General features: G+C 41.9%; 1 protein-coding gene across 2 annotated transcripts in view; it reads left to right on the forward strand.

The window, feature by feature from the left end:
* MEGF10 (multiple EGF like domains 10) overlaps nucleotides 1-21794 on the forward strand; it is a 106229-nt gene that overhangs the window by 4413 nt on the left and 80022 nt on the right. For both annotated transcript variants that reach the window (XM_078599926.1, XM_078599927.1), the window contains exon 4: nucleotides 5769-5861. In XM_078599926.1, the coding sequence (XP_078456052.1) occupies nucleotides 5769-5861 (93 nt within the window). The remainder of the gene's footprint in view (nucleotides 1-5768; nucleotides 5862-21794) is intronic.

Here is a 21794-nt window from a genome sequence, read left to right on the forward strand (position 1 = left end):
GGCCTGTGACTGATTGTGTCACAAAGTGTCCAGAATTTTGTCAAGACCCCACATTTTATGTTGGCTCTCGTTTGAAAAGTTTCAGAGTTGCACCGCAAATGGCATTCGGTGTGTGCACATGCAATGGCTGCGTGTGTTGGCGTACTCGCGCCTGAGCGAAATGTTCCTGACGACGAAACCTCATCAGACACATCACTCAAATAAAATAATCCACCTGACAATGGCAATGTGCTTTAGGACAGATTGACCCGCTTGCCGAGGAAGCCCGTTTAATTTTCGCTCTCACGCGTCCCACGGTACGTGACTGAGCGTACCCAGCCGTGTGAAGAACTCTGGCAGTTCACCTTCCAAGCAACGACGCAAGCATTACCAAGCATCCACATGGATGGATTAAAGAAAAATGTCTTGCAAAGATATGATGATGGGACACTCTGTGGTCTGAATGAATGAATAGACCCAATGGAAAAGAGAGCAATGCCTATTATCCAAAGATACACCCTAATACCCCATGAATATTTACACTGCGCTGAGATTTATTGACTTAACATGGAAATGCTATTCTGTCGAAATATGCGGTGTGGAAAACAATCCTGATTAGTTTTTTTGTAATATTGACATGTTTTTCACATTTGAAATGTCGACATTGAGACAAGGTGCAAACACCCGTTAAATTCAAACATTCGGTTGGTCTTAAGAAACCACTTTAATTTAAACTTCACTGCTAGATTAGTTTAATCAACTCTGGCATTATAAATCAAACTCAGTTTGTATTGATTTCCTGCAGGAGGGTATTCTTGTTTGATTATTTAATGTTTTGAGAGTTTTGTGCCCAAATATTTAAATTGGTTGGCACCAGAAGAAGTCTAACAAGTCTTTAATTGCATCACGAGCACGTAGTGAATGAAGTCCTTAAAGTATGCTATTATAATTAGTATTATTGTATTACATGCATTTGAGTTACACTTCTTGCAATATCACTGCAATGACCCCATTAAAGCATGCAATATAAATATGAAGTAGCAAATATTACCAAAGGGATATCTGCAATAAAGCGAGACCAAAACAAAGAGCAAGCAACGGCATGGAACGCAACACAATGGGAATTAATTTCATTACATTGTAGTGACATTGCTCCATAAAATATCACTCTCTACATGGTGTAATTAAAGGCACCGGCTTTTCATTTTGTTTGGATGTACATTAAAAAAAAGGTAAACTATTTATTTGCCGATGCCGCTGCATTTGCAGTGGTGAACAAGTGCGATTAACAAATAATGCAACACATTCGTCAATAACACCGCCGTAAAAGGAACAATGTATATTCGGTGACTTTGTGCTATGAAGTAAGGCCATTGCCTGAAACGTTGCCTATTATATATATCCTATGGTTCTTTCGGTCAAGTCACGTAGATAGAAAAAAGCACAATTAAATAATAAAAATAAAGGGAATAAAAATATCACGACGCAACACGATCGCAACACGAGCGATCGAAACGTCGTGATATTTTTATTCCCTTGATTTTTATTATTTAATTGTTATTATTTTCTATCTACGTGACTTCACCGAAAGAACTGTAGAATATGAATTCTTGCAATCACGAAAGTTTTAAGTCAAAATATTCTATGTATTTTTCTCATTTTAAGGCTCACCCAATTGTTGACAAACCTGCTATATAAAAGGTAAAGGTGCAGTTCTGCAATTGCTTACTCACACCACTGCTGGATAAAACGGCCTCCGCTGAAGTGTATTTGTGCCTACTTTTCCACGTCGGTCACATGTACTGGAAGAGGTTGGTAATAGCCACACTTTACCCCACCACACGCCACCTGTCTATTGATCGACTGTGGTGTGTGTACCCATTTATACTGCTGGGCGGACAGTGGCAGTGGGAGAGGATTTCAGAGCCTTGCGCCGTTGTTTCAACTGCCACGCCGGGTGATCGAATCTGACCGGTGACCTCCGAAATTGCCAGTCCAGTGCGCCAAACCATTACACCACGGTAGCATTCTGGGGCGATGTACGTGTCTTGTTCGATAAAGCATTGCTCCTTATGAACCCTATTTAAGGCACATGTCAATGCATACACACGCCTGCACAGCAGAGGCGTGTTCAATGCACAAAGGCACAGAGATTGGTGTTCAAACCAGAAAACCTTTGACTCGGTCCAAGGTCTCATTGAGCCCAGAACCTCCGGCACACCCTGCAGCCCACGGGTGTTCAGGAGAATTACTAGGTAATCAAGCATGGGCATTTTAGTTTTTGGAGCATAATACCACTTTCACGTTTGAATCGATTGTTTATAATGATCGCTTACTTGTATTTCTGCTCGGCTGACGCATTTTTTTTAGATATAGCATTTCATTATTATGCTGTAAATGGTGAATGCTAATCTCCCAGCATTTACAATTTTGCTTTGGGATTTGTAAGCAATCATGCGTTTCCCCGTGCGTATGTTTACACCTGGGGGTGATAGTGTCATGCGCTGAATTAATCAAGATGTTGGTTGTGTTTTTTAAGCAGAGTGCAAATATTTGTGGATAAGCATGATCACACTCTCCAGAATATGAAGGAAATATGAAATAGGATCTGTTTTTCTGATCGGTTTTGTCCAATTTTTACGCATTTTTATTTGACTCAAATACAGCACATTCGGTCCCGTTTGAACATTTACCAATTGCGAATCGCGACAGAAAACAAAAGGTTAGAACGCCTACAAAACATCGCTCGCTCCTCCTTGACGAGAGCCATCGGAAATCTATCGGGGCGACTGTATTTGCCAAAAAACAAGCGTGAATGAGCACCCGCAGGAACTTTTCTATAAACACATCGCAATACACTTAGCAAGCTTTGAACTTTGGCCAACGGTTCTTTTACTTAAATTAAAGGGTTTTATCGTGTGCTTGCAGAGTCCTAATTGGGATGGCTCTCGGAAATTAAACCGAATCGTTATTCACTCTTTCCCAGCCAGCTGCTATTGAATTCCAGTGCTGACAGCCAATTGAGGTTATTGGATCGGTGATCTGTTAAAGCTTATAGACCCCGGCAAATGCCATGCATCTAATGTGACAATGCAACGGCTGCTCGTCCTATGTTGCCGGTCCTAAAGCCTTGTGGTGTAGCTTTTAAATAAATAATATCATGAAACATTAAACTTTTGTAATGACTGTCACGCTACAGGCTTTAATAAGTAAAACAGCACTTTTTTCTTTTCAGCCAAATGCAGGGTAAGTGGCTGCTTAATGTTTCCCGAAAGGCCTTTGTTACAATTACGTACCATATAGTATTGTGCATAATATATTGTGGCTTTATGTCTACTTGAACATTTTTGTTTACTACTTTTTTCTCAAATTAGATTTTCAAAGCGAGGAGCAGATGCTAGGGTGCTTTTGTTAGATGTTCGTTAAATTGCTGGGTTCGTATATGTTGTGAAATAATTCGGTAATGATTATGATAATGAGCAGGCAATTTGGTTGGGTAAACGATTGTAAATACGGCATTGCTCTAGGGACATCAACCTGGAGAGCATCATCATATTTCAAAATGTGTAGGGGTTTTGGATCCCTTATGTGTGATTTAGTGAATTTAATTATCTTGCAGCTTCCTGGCATAGGTAATAACCCGGTGCATAAGGCAAACTCTGGCCTGGCCAGATTCAGCCGACACTAAATCCTACAACAATTCGTGATATTGCGTTCCTATTCAAATCATCATTGCGTTCCCCCCCGCTCCCCACCCAAAAAATGCGTAGCATAATTGAACATAATCTCTCCATGTATTTCAAAGTCAAATTTTCCTCCCGGGTTTTCCTTTGGGCTTAAGTTTGTGGGTGCATTTCCTCAGTCCTAGTAAAAAATGTTTAGGTGCAAAGGGGTGAAAAACCCCATTTTATATTTAGTGCCATGAAAAAAAATTCCCAAAAGTATGCATTCTTAATGCTGCCTTTTAAAGGAATGATGGGCAGTGGGTCGAGAGAATGTGTAGGCATGAGAATGGACCAAAAGTGGAACATTTCTCGTCTCTCTGGGTTTTATGGGAAAACAACCGTTGTGTGTGTGCACTTCTTAGAAAATAGCGATAAACAAAACTCTAAGAGCCAATAATTACGTGCTTAAAATTGATGGTGAACAAAAATCCTCACCACAACAGAGCAGCTATCTTATGAAACAATTCCCAGACTGTGTTATTTATCTCAATTAATTTGTTAAGGGCATGGGCTGACAACTACACAGACATGGCCTCAAGGGTCGAAAGCAACACTTTGAACAACATGTCGCCTTTGAATTCTTAAGGAAACCGTTTTTTGGCTTTTTCGTCTCGCGAGAGCTGACTGGATCATATTGACTTGTGGCCTGCCTGTGAGATTTGTGGTGACATTCCAATATGTTTAGCCCAAGATTGTTGACGCACAATGCTGCTTTATGAAAAGTGGATGCTGCTGTGGTGTCGGTGAGCACCACCGTTCGACTTGCAAACCAGAGATCACCAGTTGAATTCGTTCTCCTGGAGTAGCAATTGAAATAATTGCAACTTTCTTAATTATCATCCCCGCCTGTGTGTCCACCCAGCAGTATCAATGGGGGTACGCCACACTTAGTCGACTGGCAAAGTTGTGTTTGGTGGAGTATAGTGGGGGAGGGGGGGTACTCCCATGTCTTCCGAGACATCTGGTCAGTGTGGAGATAAAGGCCATATGCCCTTTAAAGAAGATATTTTTATAATTCATTCTAAAGGGTGCACCTGTACATATTTATAAGTCACTCATAAATAAGTTTATAAATGAGCAAAGGGAATATTGCAAACATTCATGAAATTTTATTATAAATGTGTTTTACCACTGACTAATGGTACTATGTCAATATAAAACAATACATAAAATATACATGCAATGTACTTTGAGATATAATGAATAAATTGCGCAATTAATTAATTCCACAATTAATTTATGATGCTAATAATAAGGTTCACTGCTTTGATATTCCTCATTTTCACATTTATTGAACAGATTTGTTGAAGAAACATGATGCTAACTTGCATTGCTCATCTGGCTGGCATTGGCTTCAATTGAATCTGATAAATCTCGTATGCGTAAAAAGAGCTTAAAAGAGCAAACTTACTCATGGTTAATATAGTCAATCAGACGTGGAAAAGTATATCAAATTGGATCTGAACCATTACAATTTGGTAGTTCGGCTGCAAATTGATTGGGAAAATGAAACAATATTAATAGCAATCTTGCCTTTAGAAAGTAATAAATGAGCTGATTGCTTCATTAATATCCAGAATGATAGGCTGAGTTTATATATATTTAAAAAAATTACTCTATGAGTATAATGATGCTGCCCCGATGGTTCTCAGTGACTTTTAGCCCAGGCATCAATTTTTTTCATTGCCTACTTTTGTACGTTCTGAAGCGCTGTGATTCTTAAACAAAGTCCATGTCAGTGGTGTGTGCTTTAAGGATTGGCAAAGAGCTGCAGCTTTTTTTTTATATTGCAGTGGCCTGTAGATGACCCAGCCAAAAATGGCAATAAAAAGGCATTTCTCACTAATAAAATTGCTTCTTCATAATGTGCTCAAAAGTCATCCGGCTGCGATGTGCCCCCTCTCAACATACGTCCCCTTTGTGCACACATCCGTGTACTCTTACGGGTACCCTGAGAGGATAAAGCAGCCTTGCCTTTGCTCATCTGCCATGCCCCCCGCGTTGCTTAATAATGTGCACGCTTGTAATCGGTCTGCGCTCACGTATGCCGTTTGTTTTCCGCAGCTGAATGCACATCCCAATGTGTCCATGGAAGATGCGTCGCTCCTGACACGTGTCAGTGTGAACCTGGCTGGGGTGGGACAGATTGCTCTAGCGGTGAGTGAACAACGCATACACTCTATCTTTAGTTATAAATACACACGCGCACAGATGCACACACATGCATGCATACACACACGCATACACAAAGACGAAAATCTCCCAGAATATCCTTAACAGACTGTTTAGGAAAGTGATGTTAGAATATAATACAAATGAAATTATCCCAGCTTCGTTGAGCAATGTTGTTAGCAAACACATACTTTATTTGTGTTTAACCATGTGAGAATGTGAGTATAACATACAGTGGGGTGGTGGCACCAGCACCTTGCCTGACCACCTGTCAGACAGGTACTGATTTTAGGCCTAGTTGATCAAGTAATATCTCAGGCCAGCTTCATATTGGACTTATCGAATTAATGTTCAATTTTAGATGTAAGGGTGTGCCTTCCGTGGCTCAGAGGTCAGAGTGGACCATGCTGAGATGTTTGCTTTCAAAATCAGGCAGCCACCCGTCATTAAAACTGAATCCTCAAGTGTAATGAGTTGAAGGTCTCAGGCCAAGTCATCAATGACTGCGCACACAAAACCCTATCATATGAAATTTTGCTTCGAAGGAGGTGGCCGATAGCTCAGAAGTCAGAGTGCTGCGCTGACAATGCTGACAACCTGTATTTGAATCCAGGCAGCCACATGCGATTACACTGCTTCTCAAGTCTAGTACATTAATGGTCTTAGGTCAGTAACCAAAACTGTAGAATAAACCATCATATTCAATTTGGCTTTGCCCTTGCATTGGTTAAATGCCAGCTCTGAGCATTAATAACATGGGGTTGACTGCCATGGGATGGCAGGAATGATGCAAATTGATGCCCTGTACTGTGGGGAACAGAGGCCACTTAAAGAGACTTCAGAGGTAGTTTTGTGATATCTGCTTCTGTGGGCCATTCTCTGCCATGTGGGTTGCACTGCTCTGTGAGATTTCCGAATGGATTATTCACCTCCTGGCATGATGCTGACAGCACAAATTGTGAAAAAAGACCCAAAAAAGTTGGAAGAATAAACGGTTATTTTTCTTGGTGTCTTTAAATAAGTAAAAAGTGTCATAACCCGATGGAAGAACGTTTCATCAAAAAATTCATTCGTGAAATATCAGTGGTGCTTCTGAAGACTTTCATATGCAACACACTCTTGTAAGAGCTAGACATGTCATAGCATCTTAGATTGTCATAAACACATATTTGCATCCACCGTAGTTTGTGCCTATGTAGGTGTAGATTAAAGAAAATTAAAGACAAGCCACAGTGCAATTATGGCCACGCAGCCCAAACTTTGGACTTGTAGTCTGTGCTCCTTCAACGGAGGAAAAGCAAAACTACATGAACTCTCTCCTGAGGCCCTCTCATGGCAAGCAGACCTCGACATCGGCCTTTAGCTCCTAAACATATTTCCATACCCAAGAATATAACGCATTTTCCTATGGTAATAGCCACTGTCTGCAGAGAGAAGACAACTCAACGATACGAGCGTGCTGTCAGTAGATGCGCCCCGTCAACACGTGACCTCACCGTGACCATCCCCCTCTTTCTTTCAAAAGCCATTAAGCAGAGTGGGATCATATTTTTTGCCACGATTTGAATTTAGTTTCTTTCTTAATTTCATGATAAAATGTGTGTTTTCACTCTGGCCATCCAACTCGCTGATATGCCTTGTTTCTTTATCAACTCCGCTGGTAAAATTTTGGTGTGGAGCGGCACTTTCCAATGGCAATTTCCATAAAAATGCTTTGCGTGCTTCATAGTCACTCGATGGCAGGATACTGTTTTATGAGGACCTACCAGAAAGGGTAAACAACTTCTGACACCAACAAGGAATTTAAGAAACCACATCGATCGTTTAACAGCTTGTGGTTCAAGGCTTGGCCTGCATCTCTCCACATTCAGCAGTCGGCCTCCTATGAACAATCATCTCAGGATTGCCTGTTTGTGGCTCACGGCAAGGCCTGAAGATGGTGTTCTTCAAGGCAGCCCTATCAAGCCTCCTTCTCCTCAGACAAGCAGTAGAAACATTGCTAATGGTGTTTGGGAGTTTTTTTGCCCACACCCTTCCTTCTGTTCAAATGATAAACCATCAAGGCTCACGACGCTTCAAGGCCCTCATGCAAGAGGCCTGGGAGTTACTGTCTAGGGCTGAGAACAGTGGGATCTCTGTCAGAGCATCCATCTTGTGGTAGTCGACAACACCGTGGCTGATCACCTCATCAAACATGGCTAGACCCAGGTGAGTGGACACACGACCTGTCCATGTCCCAGGGTATCAACGTGCACTTTGATCTCCTCTATCGATTTGTGCACATCAGGCCACGAGCACTAACAGACAAGGTTCTGCTCATGGACGAGGACTCCAAGAGCTCTGCAAGTGACAACTTCTCATTTTGCTTTATAGTTTCTCCTCAAAACCGTCTTCTTCTTCAACCCCCAGGCCTTCATATTCAGAGTTTCTTCGTCATTCTCATTCCCTTACCTGGTCCATCCCACACTTTCTACGTGTCTCTGTGTTCTGTGACGTTTGATGCAATTTGGGTGCGTCACAACTGCTAGTTGTTGTAGTTGCATTGGATAGAGGGGGCATTTGGCTGCTATAAATTTCCACGTGAATAGCCATTTCGTTGAGCTATCATTTGTGGCCAGGTCACTTCTGAAAAAGAGCTATACAGCTCAGTGGGCCTTACCTGCTAAAATACAAATTTCGTTGAGAGTTTAGTTTCGAGTGTTATGCACACCACACCCATCATTATTCGCAGCTTGCGGTGCGAGATTCTATAGGACAGTGCTCTGCTGTTGTTGATTGCTCCCAACTGTGCAAGGAGCTCCTGGTTCTCCAATCCACCGGAGATCTTCATCCACCCTTCTTGCCCGTTGCTGTAGTGGAACGATCCGCTTAACCAAGGAGGTCAGCTCCATCCAGATGTCAAGAGTGTTTCACTTGGCTGCCTCGAGATTGAGAGGAGGAAGTTCAATAAGCCAGGTCTTTTAGAGCAGGTGCAGTCCCTCCTGCTCCATTCCAGAGAGCAGTTCGCGACAGGTGTCTACAGGAATCATTGGAGAGCATTCTGCCAATGGTGCATCAAGAAGGCTGCAAAACCCAATTACATGTGGCCTGCCGATAGTGGCTTAGCATCTACAGGAAGAGATCCACTGGGGCAAGCCAATTGCATCAATCAGGGTGTGTATCTCTACGCTATAGGCATATAATGCCCCTATTGAGTGTGCTTTAGTGCGACAGTCTCCCATCCTTGCCAGATTGCTGTGGGCCACATCATTGGACAGGTCTCCAAGGAAGACTTTGCTTGTGCTCTGAGATCTGCAGTTAGTGGTTCATGCTCTCACGAAGCTGCCATTTGAGCCATTGGCTACTGTGACGGAGAAGATCTGAACTCTCAAGGTAGCATTCCTGCTCGTCACCACATTGGCAAGGCAAATATGAGAAATTCAAACATTTGTTTGGTGAATGGCCTCTCATAGTATCCCAACCAGAGAAGGTGGCTCTCTGTTCCTTGCTGAGGTCCCTTCGCTGTTACCATTCCACCTGAGGCAGGGGTTACACTTTCCATGATTCTCTCACAAAAAACTTCATGTCTGAGAGGTAAAGGCTCCACCATATCCTGGATGGGGGGAAGTTTCTAGCTTCAGGGAAATTAATCTTTAAAATTAAGCAAATTATTTGGCCATCCTGTTTTAGCAGAGGTGCGCGAGCACAATTAACAAAAACAAATACTTTTTATTTTACCAGGTAAGGCCCACTGACCTATGTCGCTCTTTTTCAGAAACGACCTGCCACAAATGATAGCACAACGAAGTGGCTTATGTCAAAATGTATTGCAGCCAAATACTCTAAACTCATGTTTCTAAATGTAAAGGGAAAAATCAGAGGACCCGTAGAAAAATCCACGTGACCACGGGGAGAATATGCAAACTCCAAATATACAGCAGGTGTCAGGGTCGGGGTCGAACCCACGACCTCATGTATACCATGTGAGGGAGTTAACATCTCACCACATTCATCAATAACATTGTGGCCTTAAAATATATATGTGGAATTGGCAACATATCAGTCAATGACCCTTCTTCATAGCACATGGTATGCCAAATTTTATTGAAAAATATTTCTGTTAAGGAAAAGTTGTCGATGAGTTTGTTGAATCTTGAGAGACGAGGGAGCAACGCAGATTGGATTAGCTTCATGAGTAAAGCAGCATCAGGTTCTCCAGGCGTTATATCCGGGCTCGAGTCAACTTGTAGTTAAGTCATTTAATCGCGTTACAGAAAAACGGCTGTTACCTACTTTAGGGACACTCAACGCACGCAATGTTAATTTCTTCTTTCCATTAAGTAAATTGTGTGTTGAGTGCCCAGACACCCCTGACAGTTTTAGGTATGGCTAAGAGATGCGTACAATTTTGTACAAATATCATGGTATTTTTTGAGTCCACATTTTTCTCCTTTCACAAAGGTGGCATGAGCGCTGATAATGCTGACGGAATCTTTAGCTACACAGCCGCGCATAAACAGTTGGCTCAGTACCGAGTCGGTAGCCAGTAGCTGCGTGGATTGAATATAAGTTATAGTACAGTAGACCTGCTAAGTGGGGGAGAGCGCCAACTTCACGGACCCTATCTGTCATCGAACCAATAACCACTGGGACCCATTTTCTGGAAGGACAACTCCAACTTTTAAAATGTGGCTGCTCCCCTGCTCTTCTGGCAGAGTTTCTGCTTTGTGTGTGGCCTCTCTACCCGGTCTCTGCAGACAGTGTCTCGCACCGCGGGCAGACGCTACCTGCTTGGATTACACTGGTCAACACACGTTTTCTGGCATAAGGTATTCAAACGGTTTTAATGTAATTTTGCGGTGCTGATTCCAAATCTGGCACCAGTTTTTGTCTATCCCATCAGGTTTTTGAGATATCAATTATTGCATTTTCAATAAAAACTGCAGAAGAAAAATATTAAATAAATGTGGATATCTACATAAAATTATATTATAAACACACTATCCTAAAAATACAGCACCATATTTTAACACTAAAGCAGTCACTGACTCGCAACAACTTGCAATCGTAAGTGAAAGAGTTAATTTCGGGTAAAATCAATGAAAATGGGGTATGCCGATAGCATAAAAATGAGATGTGGTAGAGCAAATCTGAGATCAGATTTGGAATCAGCACCCTGAAATTAGTCTAAAACAGCTGCAAAAGTCCAGGCCAGAAAAAAAATGTCTTTGTTGACCAGTGTTATCTGCACCCAATGCAGGGTGCCGAAACAGCATGGCAACAACCAGTCTCTTACGAAAGTGAAAATATCCTAATCTGGCATATCTCTTCGTGGCCAAATTTTGGTTGAGCCAAAATGGGAGCGATCTCGCTCCCAAATGCGCTTGGCCTGGTTGTGACGTCACGCTTCACGCAGAGACGACAGCACCGCGACTGCCACTTAATCTCATGAGCTTGTTGCTGGGTTACTTTGACATTCAAGCACAATACTTGCGGGCAAGCAAGATGTACGATTCACACGCGAAGATCAGCCGACGGAGGCAAAAATGCATGTAACTTGATGAATAAAGACGCCGTACAAATACGACGGTAGGGCTTTTCGACGTGTTGTGGTAGAGGGTGATCCTGATTTGGGTGATCGCTCAAGCACCGGTAACTCCAGCGCAGGTTTTGGGGCTCGTTGTTATAGATTTTTTCTTTACCTGCAAAAACAATAACCGACGCGATCGGCAGCCACGTTATTTGGTGTATCATTTGCAAGGATGAAAGAAAATATAATTTCAAGATTAATCAAAGGTGCCGCATGGGTGAAGTTAAATCACAATGTGAAAAACGGCATTGCTTTGGAGGTTATATGCGCCATTCAGTTCCACTTTTTTCTTTAACAGAAAAGCACACCGCATTAATAATGGCAGAAAAATGCCAATAATAAAATTAGCAACGCATGATGGATGTATAAAAAACCTGACTCTCCGCCAAAGGGGAATCAACGCATTGCATAAAATGACTGTTTGATAATAGTGTGGTCTCGGCAAATGCATGAAAGAGTTAAACGCCATGATCGTTCCTCTCTACCGTAATCTGCCCCATCCCTTTGTCCCCCCCACCACCAACCTTTGCTGTAAGTCTGGCATAAGCTTGGGAAGCCTGCGGGTTTATTAGTGGCAAAAGGTACCGTCCCAGGAGGGTCAGTGTCGGCTGGATGCAAACATTGAGAATGGCAGACGGCCAGCAACAGAGAGACTGGGCTATAATGCAACCTGCTTTCCCTCCCTTCTGCAACATCAGCCACTTGCCTCGCTTACATTGTGAACCTTCAGGGAGTCAGTCTGCTTTTCTATTTTTTGTTACTTGACATGCCACAGTGAAACCCCTTTAATCCGTGCCGCTCGTATCTCCTCTTGCTGTTATCTGCACACCAAAATAAATCAGCAGCAATTACTGTTATCCTTGCAACGATCATATATAACACATTCCTGCGGAGGGAGCTGGTAGGAACGTTGGGTTGCTCGGTCAATGGCCAGGGTCAACGGCGGCGTGGTGTATTCCGCAAATCTGGCCGACTGTGAGGGCGGGCACAAGCCGGCGTGAGTAGGTTAAACGTTGAGTTTTATAAGGGCACCACGGGGTAACCAGCCCCTCCCCACCCAGCCCACCACCCCCCACCCAGCCCCACCCTCCCCACCCAGCCCCTCCCCACCCTCCCCTCCCCTCCCCACCCAGCCCCTCCCCACCCTCCCCTCTCCACTCAGCCCCTCCCCACCCTCCCCTCTCCACCCAGCCCCACCCCTCCCATTTTTGGATGCACGACGGACGGACGGGCACAATAATCCCCTGTGGGCTGGTGTAACCATGAGGTTCCTACCAGTAATGTCTGCTTTTATCTGCGGAGTGGTTGGTGCTGGCCTGTTGGGGACCCTGTGCAGAAATATTTTTTGGGAGCCCACTTTTCAATTTATAAAATCCAATTGATATGACAGAAGAGATATCGACAATAGATATATATTTTGGGAGATAGGATGCAGGTGAGAGTAGTTGGCTGTTGTATGTTCATTACCTTACCTTGTTTATTACGATTTAAAGTTTAATTGATATTGGATACACTGTATTGTTTTAATGAATCGGGGACCCTTCAGTAGTTTTGGGATGCCCCATGCCACTACTGTATCTGCATTTAGCCGAACGGATAACAAATCATTTCCATGACTAAATGTGGATAATAGGATCCACTAATATATAGCCCATTGCAAACGAATAGCTGCAAAATTAACATTCAAACAGATATGAATTCAAACCATGCGACAAGAGGTAGTTCGTTTATCCAGGTGCATATAGAGGGGTGTTTCATTATTTTTGGCATTGCCACTGATTTCTTGCTCAAAGGAGCATTGAGGCAGTGCTCATCTTCTGTTTACAGCTCTGAGCCAGTGGTGGACATTCCACATTCCTATGGTGGGGATGATCTCCATGTATGTTTGTATATTGAACTTTTTCGCACCATATGTAGCCAACCATGCTAATCGGAGGTGCAGGAAAGACAACCACAATTTTAGAACTTTCGTGACTGCAGGAATTATTAACCAAATAATAATTCCTGCAGTCACGAAAGTTCTAAAATTAAGATTGAACCACTTCTACGGGGAAGTTTTAAGCTTATCTTTTTTCTCTCTTTCTGGCGACTTGTTTTCTCTGCCTGTGTCCTCTTTAGAATGTTCACACTCAAATTCTAACTTAGCAATCTTTGAAATACGTAATCAACCAGGCTATGCGTTAATTGTGTGTTGACCGACCCTCTGTGTTGTATTACATTACATTTCGATATTTTACTAGGTTATTTAATTTTAGTGTGTCTTTCTCCTGATTTTCAGGCTTGCTTGCCGTGTAATCGTTCTTGCAGCACCAATTGATATGCTAATTTTTTCTCTAACCCCCCTCCCTCTCTCTGCCTCCGCCCCCCCTCTGTCTATTTAAGGCCACCCCACAGAGACGATCACCCCTCTCTGTTACCTGTGTTGCTCCCGCTACGTATCTTGGTGATATCTGTCTGCTAATATGTCTGTCTATAGTTTTCTGGTTAGATTTTATGTCGCTATTTCATTATACCTGATGATGATTGCTTGTGTTGTAATCGAAACGTCGTATTCTATTATTTAATTTAATTTATTATTTTATTTTTAGACATGACTTAACCGAAAGAACCAAATAATAATAACTTAGCAGGTTATAACATTATTTTCTCTCACGAACAGAATTGGTTGAATGACACAAGCAAAACAGAAGAATACACTAGTGTTTGAAGCAAGGTTTGTGCCAAATTCAAAATCAATACTGTACTGGAGAACATATATTGACTTATCCTGCTCGAGTGTTGATTTATTTGTGATGCTAATGCAATTGTTGTCATTGTTCAGGCTGAGTCGCCTTAAAAAAACTACATGAGTCATTTTGGAGGTTGCACGCCTCATTTCTGGAATAGGTTTCAATTAAGACATGAGACTGTGCATTGATTCATTGATTCAAACGATTCCGACTCTCTATGATGCATAACATTGAATCGTGCGTGTAATAATAGATTATTTCACGTTTTGCTGAAATCATCGGCAAATATTTTTTTTTTACAAACGAGACAGGAAAAGAGACAGACGTTGAAATGGCGAAGGTAAGACCGCAAACAATCGCATTTTTAACAATTCTACAATAGTTCTGTGGCGAGGCTTTCTTGGCTGCACTGATCACAAATTGAGAATTACATGCTGTCAAACGTGATCGGAAAGAGCACCAATTGTATTTACCTTTCAACTCGCTCAACTTCCTTGTAGCAAAACTAAAACTGCATTAGCAACGGTACACAAATACCATGACAGATACAAATCCACACATTCATAAATAACACTGCCACGTAAAGCAGGGACATGCGGTCAGGGAGGGCAGGCAATGAAAATAGCTGTTACGAAAAGTAAACAAAAAATATTAAGATTTTCCCACTGATCTGGGTTATAAATGTAATTTCTGTACGATTACAATCATTTTTAAATCCTTTATATTAAGTTCACTTGCTTGCTTGCTTAGGACCGTGCAAATTTTTCAGTCGTTTTTTAACCCACTTCCCGTGATCCAATCGAGCTGACATTTTCCACACAGACTCGTTGTGCTTGACAATTAATGTTCGTGAAATTTTTTTTCCAAAATGTTACACTTTTTAGGACAAAAATATTATATTTAATTACCAATTGCTTAATGCTGCCATGCAATCATCTGACCCATAGGTGGCAGCCATCTTAAGCCAGAGGACGAGAGGACTCTAGCTACCACGCATATAAAGGATTTATAGTGAAAAACTTTGTTTTTACGGGTTATACTTGTTATAGTCAAAATCGCCAAATTTGCGGAGCTCCGCTGCAAATACAGGAAGAGACGAGAGGTGAGGCAGCGACGAGCTCAGCCTCCCCTCTGATTGCGCAACCCCTCAGTAACTGGATGGAGCACGGGCAATAAGCGTGTGCCTGTTACTATCTCAGTATGTCACCAATGTAATGTTTGTATACCCCTTCATTTCATGTCCTCGCCTTCCATACTCCAGGTAACTTATTTCAAGTATGTGTATAAAGATATTTAGGCTCGCTGGTCTCGTCATGAAACTGCAATGAAAAAGCACCAGGGGAGGCAGCTATCACAGCTGCTTCACTGAGGGGGACGAGTCTAACACGCCCCCCTCAGTGAGGACACGCCCCCTCAGTGAGACCACGCCCCCTCCGTGTGTGAATCTGGCTCTGACACTAGTCAGTGCCTCCCCAGCCATTGACCTCACCCCACGTCACCGACGTAAAGGACAGATGATGTTTTGGGAAATTGCACTTCCCTCTATTATTTCAGCTATTCTCCCAGAAATGTCACCTGTCATAAATTTTCTGTTACTTTTTATGGCAATTTGACTCACAGATGTGTTCCATTTATCAAGATATTTAAATATATCCTTTCACCAAAGTACAGGCGATGCCCGTGCCACAGAGAACCACATGTGGGTATGGTGCCCCGGCTCTAAGCGTGAACAATGCATGATGGGAAAAATAACCGTGCGACTCTAAAAGGTCGAGCTAAAAAAAAGGTTGCTGCGTTTGCAACCGAGTTAATTATAAGCACCACACATGGAATGTTTCAGTGTTTTCTTGGAAGGATTAAGAGAAATGCAAGTTCACTTAAATTGATTGGTCAACGTTTACTCGATGGTAATTGATCACAAGAAATCTACTAATGAACTTGGAGTCCTCTTACTGGGAATACAGTGGGGGTTTTTTTCTTTAGAGAAATGTCCAGAGTGCAAATCTGTTTCTTGTAGAGATTTGTAAACGTTGTGAGTTTTTAGATTTTTATTTTTTTGTATCACGGTTTGCCGAGTACAGGGTCAAAAGGCCCAAAACACCAAAGCGGCTATGAGACAAACGGCACTATAAAAGTTGTAATAAATAAGAGTTTATACGTTTTTTTCTTCTTTATTTGAGCAAGGCTACATACGAAATTTGGAACATAGACGATGGGAGGGTATTCCAAAGTCGAGCAGTGTGAAGGGGAGAGGCAGAAGTAGGAGTGAGGTGACCTGCAGTTTTGGTGTATCTACCATTTGTGTGACAGTTTTAAAATTTTGTAACAATGTGAGTGTGGAAAATTATACAGTAGCATTTGGTCATCGTCTGTGATCCATGTGCACTGATATCAGCATTTTTCCCTGGCCAATAATGATTGTGTTCAGTTATGAAACGTTTTGCTTAACCCCACGTCACTTTTCGCTTCCTGACAGCTTGGAGATTAAGCCAAGGCATTTACATATTTATTTATCTATTTATCTTAGCTTTGACAATTATGACGATAATCATTCTTGCCTGATTTTTTTCAAGAAAAAAACCCCCACTCCGACGTGTAGAGTAAGCTTAAACGTGTCACATTCAAAACGCCCTAAGTGTTGGTACACAACACACAGCATGGGCACCATAATCCTGTTTTCATGCTTTCAACGCGACGCTGCACAAAAACCCAAGGAGCAGCAACTGCACGTTAACGGCTTCTTCCACATGCCGCCGCGTGGCACGACAGAATGTTTACGGGCACTAATCGCTTCTTTATGTTCCTGAGATTTTTGGTTTACTCTAGGATTTAGAACTTAAAATGTTGAGCATAGTGTCACGGTGTTTATGCTGGTGCCAACGTTTGTGATGTTATGGGAAGGGCACGTAACCGTTGTCTCCAAATACTAGGTTAAAGTAAACAATTTTAAATCACAAGAAAGCTCACGTTTCTGGGCGGAGTGGCAATGCAGTGGATCGTGCACTGAGATTTATATCCAGTGACATGAGTTTGATTTCTGGCTATGCCTAACCGTGGTGGCACGTGATATCGGTACCAATCCTCGGCCTTACCTTCCACCCCCCCCCCCCCCTCTATTTAACTACCTCGTGCTGATTCGCACGGTGAGGTATGGTCAAAGAACTCCCCCATGACTGACTTGGGCAGCAAGTGATATTCATAAAAAAATGAACAATGCTGAAGTTAAATTTATAATGGTCACTCTATACAACCAAATTAATTTGTGAAATTTTAATATTTACACTTTTAAAATAAAAACGAGCTCTGTGCGTGCATTTGTTCACGTGACCACGGAGGCAGCGGCAGGCGTTTATTGGCAGTGATGGCTTTTGCAAGGGGCCCTGTATGAGCTCCGTTACTATAGGGGAGGGCCCGAGACACTTTAGAAATCCCCAGACATAATTAAATTGTCTTTGATAGAAAGAAATGACCCAGGCACGGGGGCAGTAAGTCTCTCCCGGCAATGCATTGTGATCTATTTACCATTATCCTGGCATCGTATTACTGCACAGCATCCACCTGAGTTACTTACTGCTGCCCGGGGACCTGCACTGTCCATCTGGTTGAATTGCTGATGGTTACGAGCCAATTAGTCAAATGAAAATGCTTCACTTGTGTTGCGGTTGGATGCTACCTATAAAGTCTGCCTTCGCCTGGCCTGCTCTCTTCAGCACGGGGAGGAGGAGGGGGGGGGTCTGTGCATCGATTACTTGCTTCAGTGATATTGGCAATCCCATTGCAGAAGTTAACATGTCGTTCGTAGGGTGTTTCATCCCGGTGTTCGTTTGCCTTGTGAAAACAAACGGCGATAAACTACGTGTATAAACATTTACTTCCCTATGGAATTGGGCATTTTTTTTAGTGAGATTAATTTTTGCACTTAAGAGTCCTTGTTAAGGATTTTAACCGCACGTGCTTTCAGTTGTACGCGTGCTTGCGCTTTTTTTAATCTTCTGATGCAATCGACAACTCTGAACCAGTCACGGCGGCGACACAAGATACAAATGAGCAGGCATCTGTCAAGTGGACAGACCCTTCGTCATTTGGAGTGCCTTGTGCTGTCTCGGCTGCTGATGCCTTGAGTGGGTTGCTTGGTCATTTCTTTGATTGAAAGTCTGGCTTGTCTAGATCTACCCTCCAGTCAAGGCTTGTACTTCTCTCAGGCTTACACAAATTAATACTGCAGCACCGCACATCCCAGCAAAAAAAAAAGATTATAAGTAAAAAGGTCACATTTTGTATGAATGGTACTGCACTGTTAGCTTGCAGGCAAAAAAAACCGACGTGAATATTGATGCAGACATAGTCCTTCTTTGTGAATCTAAGTAATGAAGCAATGAGCAGGCAACCATTTTTGTTCACATGTGTTTTCGCAGAAGGGCATAACACCCAGAATTCCTGTCCATCGGTTCACATTCCTGAAGTTTTGATTTATGTGATTCGAAAACACGCAATTGGTATTTGCGATGAAAGTTTTGGTTTGTGAAAATTGCACCCTGTGCCCATATTCCATAGCATGTAGTGGAGGTACATTTTTCTTGCAATATGTTTTAGATGATTTATTTGTGTGTATAGTCGGTGTACTACAGTAAGCAAGTCATGCATTTTGGAACTCAAATGACGGAATACAGTTAATAATTTATTTTGCCGAGCCCTGAAAAAATTTGCTTTCATATATAAAGTAAAAAAACAGTGGGCCGATGAGAGTGATTAATTCAAGCCTGAATAAATGAATTTGATAATTCAAATTTTGTGGGGGTTGGATCACATGCAAAATGTTCTAAAGACATGTTCCAGCCTTGCCTCGGATGTGTTTTTGTTTTGTGTGGCTTTGAGAATTGTCTCTAGTTTCACAAATCCGCAATTCTGAAGATCTGAGGATCAGTGGAATGCGGGTTGGGCCCATCTGTCCATGAGAAAGAAAGCTGCTAATTAATTTGGACGATTGAAAGAGCAATACTAATGTACATTGCTACCCGCAGGGTTGACTTTGAGTTGAGCCATGCTTACTTTGCAGTTTAAGTTATTAAAGAGCTTTCATAACGAGATAAACACCGTTACCTCCTATTGTATGTTGGGCAATATGCATGCACATTTATAGAAGATGCGTTGGTATTAAAGTTATTTGTGTGCAGTAAATTTTATGTACAACATTGCATCGCACGATTGCGAGAGATGGTGACATTGGGGTGGCGTTCATCCAGCAGTGGATTGACCATGGTTGATTATGATCATGATGATTAAGTGATTTGATTTCGGTGCAAACATTTGACGATTACGGAAATGATACCTTCAGGTGAAATGTGTAGACATTTAGTTTATTATTGAATTCAGAATTAATTGTCATGATATGATATTGCGTTTTAAAACGGAGATCTTTTGTTTTTAACAAACATATGAATTCAGTAGTTTGTGATATTACTGCAGGTTATAGGTGTAAAGCACAAAATACTTTCCATTGAAATCAGTGCATAAAGTATAGTTCACCTAAATCTAATTCCACGTATGACATTCACTCATACGTTCCATGCTTCTTTTTTACGCGGCATCAAATGTATTATACATTCTGTTTGCCAGCTTGAGGGACTAGAGCCGTGTAAACGTCCGTAATGTTTGAATATATTTAAATTAAATAATGAATTTATTGTCGGTACACTGCTGAATGAAGGTCTGTCCATTCCATATCGGTTTTGGAAGTTGTTTGACCATACTTCACCATGCTGAGTTGCTGTAGCTTATTGAAGGGGTAGTGGGCGAGGGGGGGGGGGAGAAAGGACTAGTTCAGGTATTACTCACTGCTTGGGTTAACGGTGGTCAAGAATCGGACTCAGGTAGGGCAGGGTTCATAGTGCAGTGCTTTAACCACTGCAGAAACTGCTCCAGTCCATTGCGAGGTATTGCGATGCCTATTCATGTGAAGGGCTATGCACTTGCGTGTGTGAAGACGTTGGACGAAGCTATTTCTGAAGGGCTGCTTCTGGGCACGACACACTTTTGGTGTATGAAAGAAAACGTCTTACTGGAAGTGCCATTGTCAGTGACAGCTGCCAGGGGCCATCTCATCCGCAGCGATATAAATTGAAATTGAAATATGGACACAGTTCTAAAAGTTGAACTTTTGTAATACCATAGCACTGTGCTTTTGATAATATACCCCCTGCTGATGTTTCCTGTTTAGCGTTATCCCTTTAAGAGTAGTAATTGCTTATGTCTATCCAATATGTATAGCCTGGGGCCTTAGGGGAAATAGACCTTTAGCAGTGGTGCACGTTCGGAATGGGGTGGCAAGCTCTGACTTGTGGGATGGCAAGGAGAAAGTGTATTTTGTTTATTCCGCCGCCCTTTGTTTTCCATACCAAAGCGATTGAGGTCACCGCACCTTTCCGCGTGATTGGTTTCAATGAGAACAGGCAGAACTGCCCTGTCTCAGCAGATTTTTATAAATTAAGACAGAACCGGTCCTGGGAATCCTAATGAGATTGTCTTAATCTATTTTGAGGCCTAACAAGCACACTGGCTTTAATGGTAATAACAACTCTTCCTCCTGATCCTTATATACACATGCAAATATCAATTTCTTTAAAAGAGAAATACAAACATGTCTACGTGGAAATAGGTAATTGAATTGCAATTGTGTCATTATGTTCAAATCCAAACAAACAAAATCCGGCGTATTAGGGCAGAATATGGCAACATTCGAGTACCTACGTGGCATTTGTTATGGGAAGATTACAAATTTTAAATGGATGTGTTTTCATCAATCACATAGTAGGATCAGAACACAAATTTGGTTCGTTCGGACATCTAATTTCAAAAACATAGGAACATGTCACCGCATAATGGCGACCGTGAGTTATTAGAATATATTTGGGTTATCAAGCAAAACATCAAAATGAGTACTCTATAAATTCTGCTGCTGCCATCCACAGATTTAGGGTGATTAGGTTGTCTTTTTCTTGTCAGTCCTATGAAGGATTACTTGTGTTTTGTCTGCAGTCGGCAAGAGGAATTCTATTTCAACAACACCAGTGACTGAGGAGATACTCTCAAAATGGGGGTCTCGCCCCGTTGTGACAGTTTACGAACGTTTCTCCGTGGTTGCCGAGTTGTATTCCGAACCTTGCAAAGACGTATCAAAATTAATGCTTGATTATCTCGGCAGCACCGTCGACGATTTGTATTGTAAAATTATACAAGATGCGGTCGAAGGAGTCTCGGGGCTTACCACTGAAAAGTAGACCGCACCGAATAAATTTAGAATCTGTTTTGAAGTTCAGTCTCGGTATGTCAATCGTGTAACGATCATGCAATATAGTGATAGGTACATCGCTGCTATTAAAAAAAGTAATAAGTTTGAGTCTGTGGATTTTTCTTATTTTTTTTCTGGCAGAGCTTCTGACTGCTTTTCATTAAATGTATCTCAATTGTTAAGTTTTTAAATTCTACTTATAATTCTGCAGTCTAGTTATGAATATTTGGGCTCTCAGTGTTACAAAAGATGAAGATTATATAATTTTCAATTCTACAAATTTTCCCACTTATAAAAAAGAAAATGCTCGTTCTTGTCCTATTTAACATTAC

The sequence above is a fragment of the Lampetra planeri genome, chromosome 13 (assembly GCF_965212315.1).
Source record: "Lampetra planeri chromosome 13, kcLamPlan1.2.h2, whole genome shotgun sequence".
Classification (NCBI taxonomy): domain Eukaryota; kingdom Metazoa; phylum Chordata; class Hyperoartia; order Petromyzontiformes; family Petromyzontidae; genus Lampetra; species Lampetra planeri.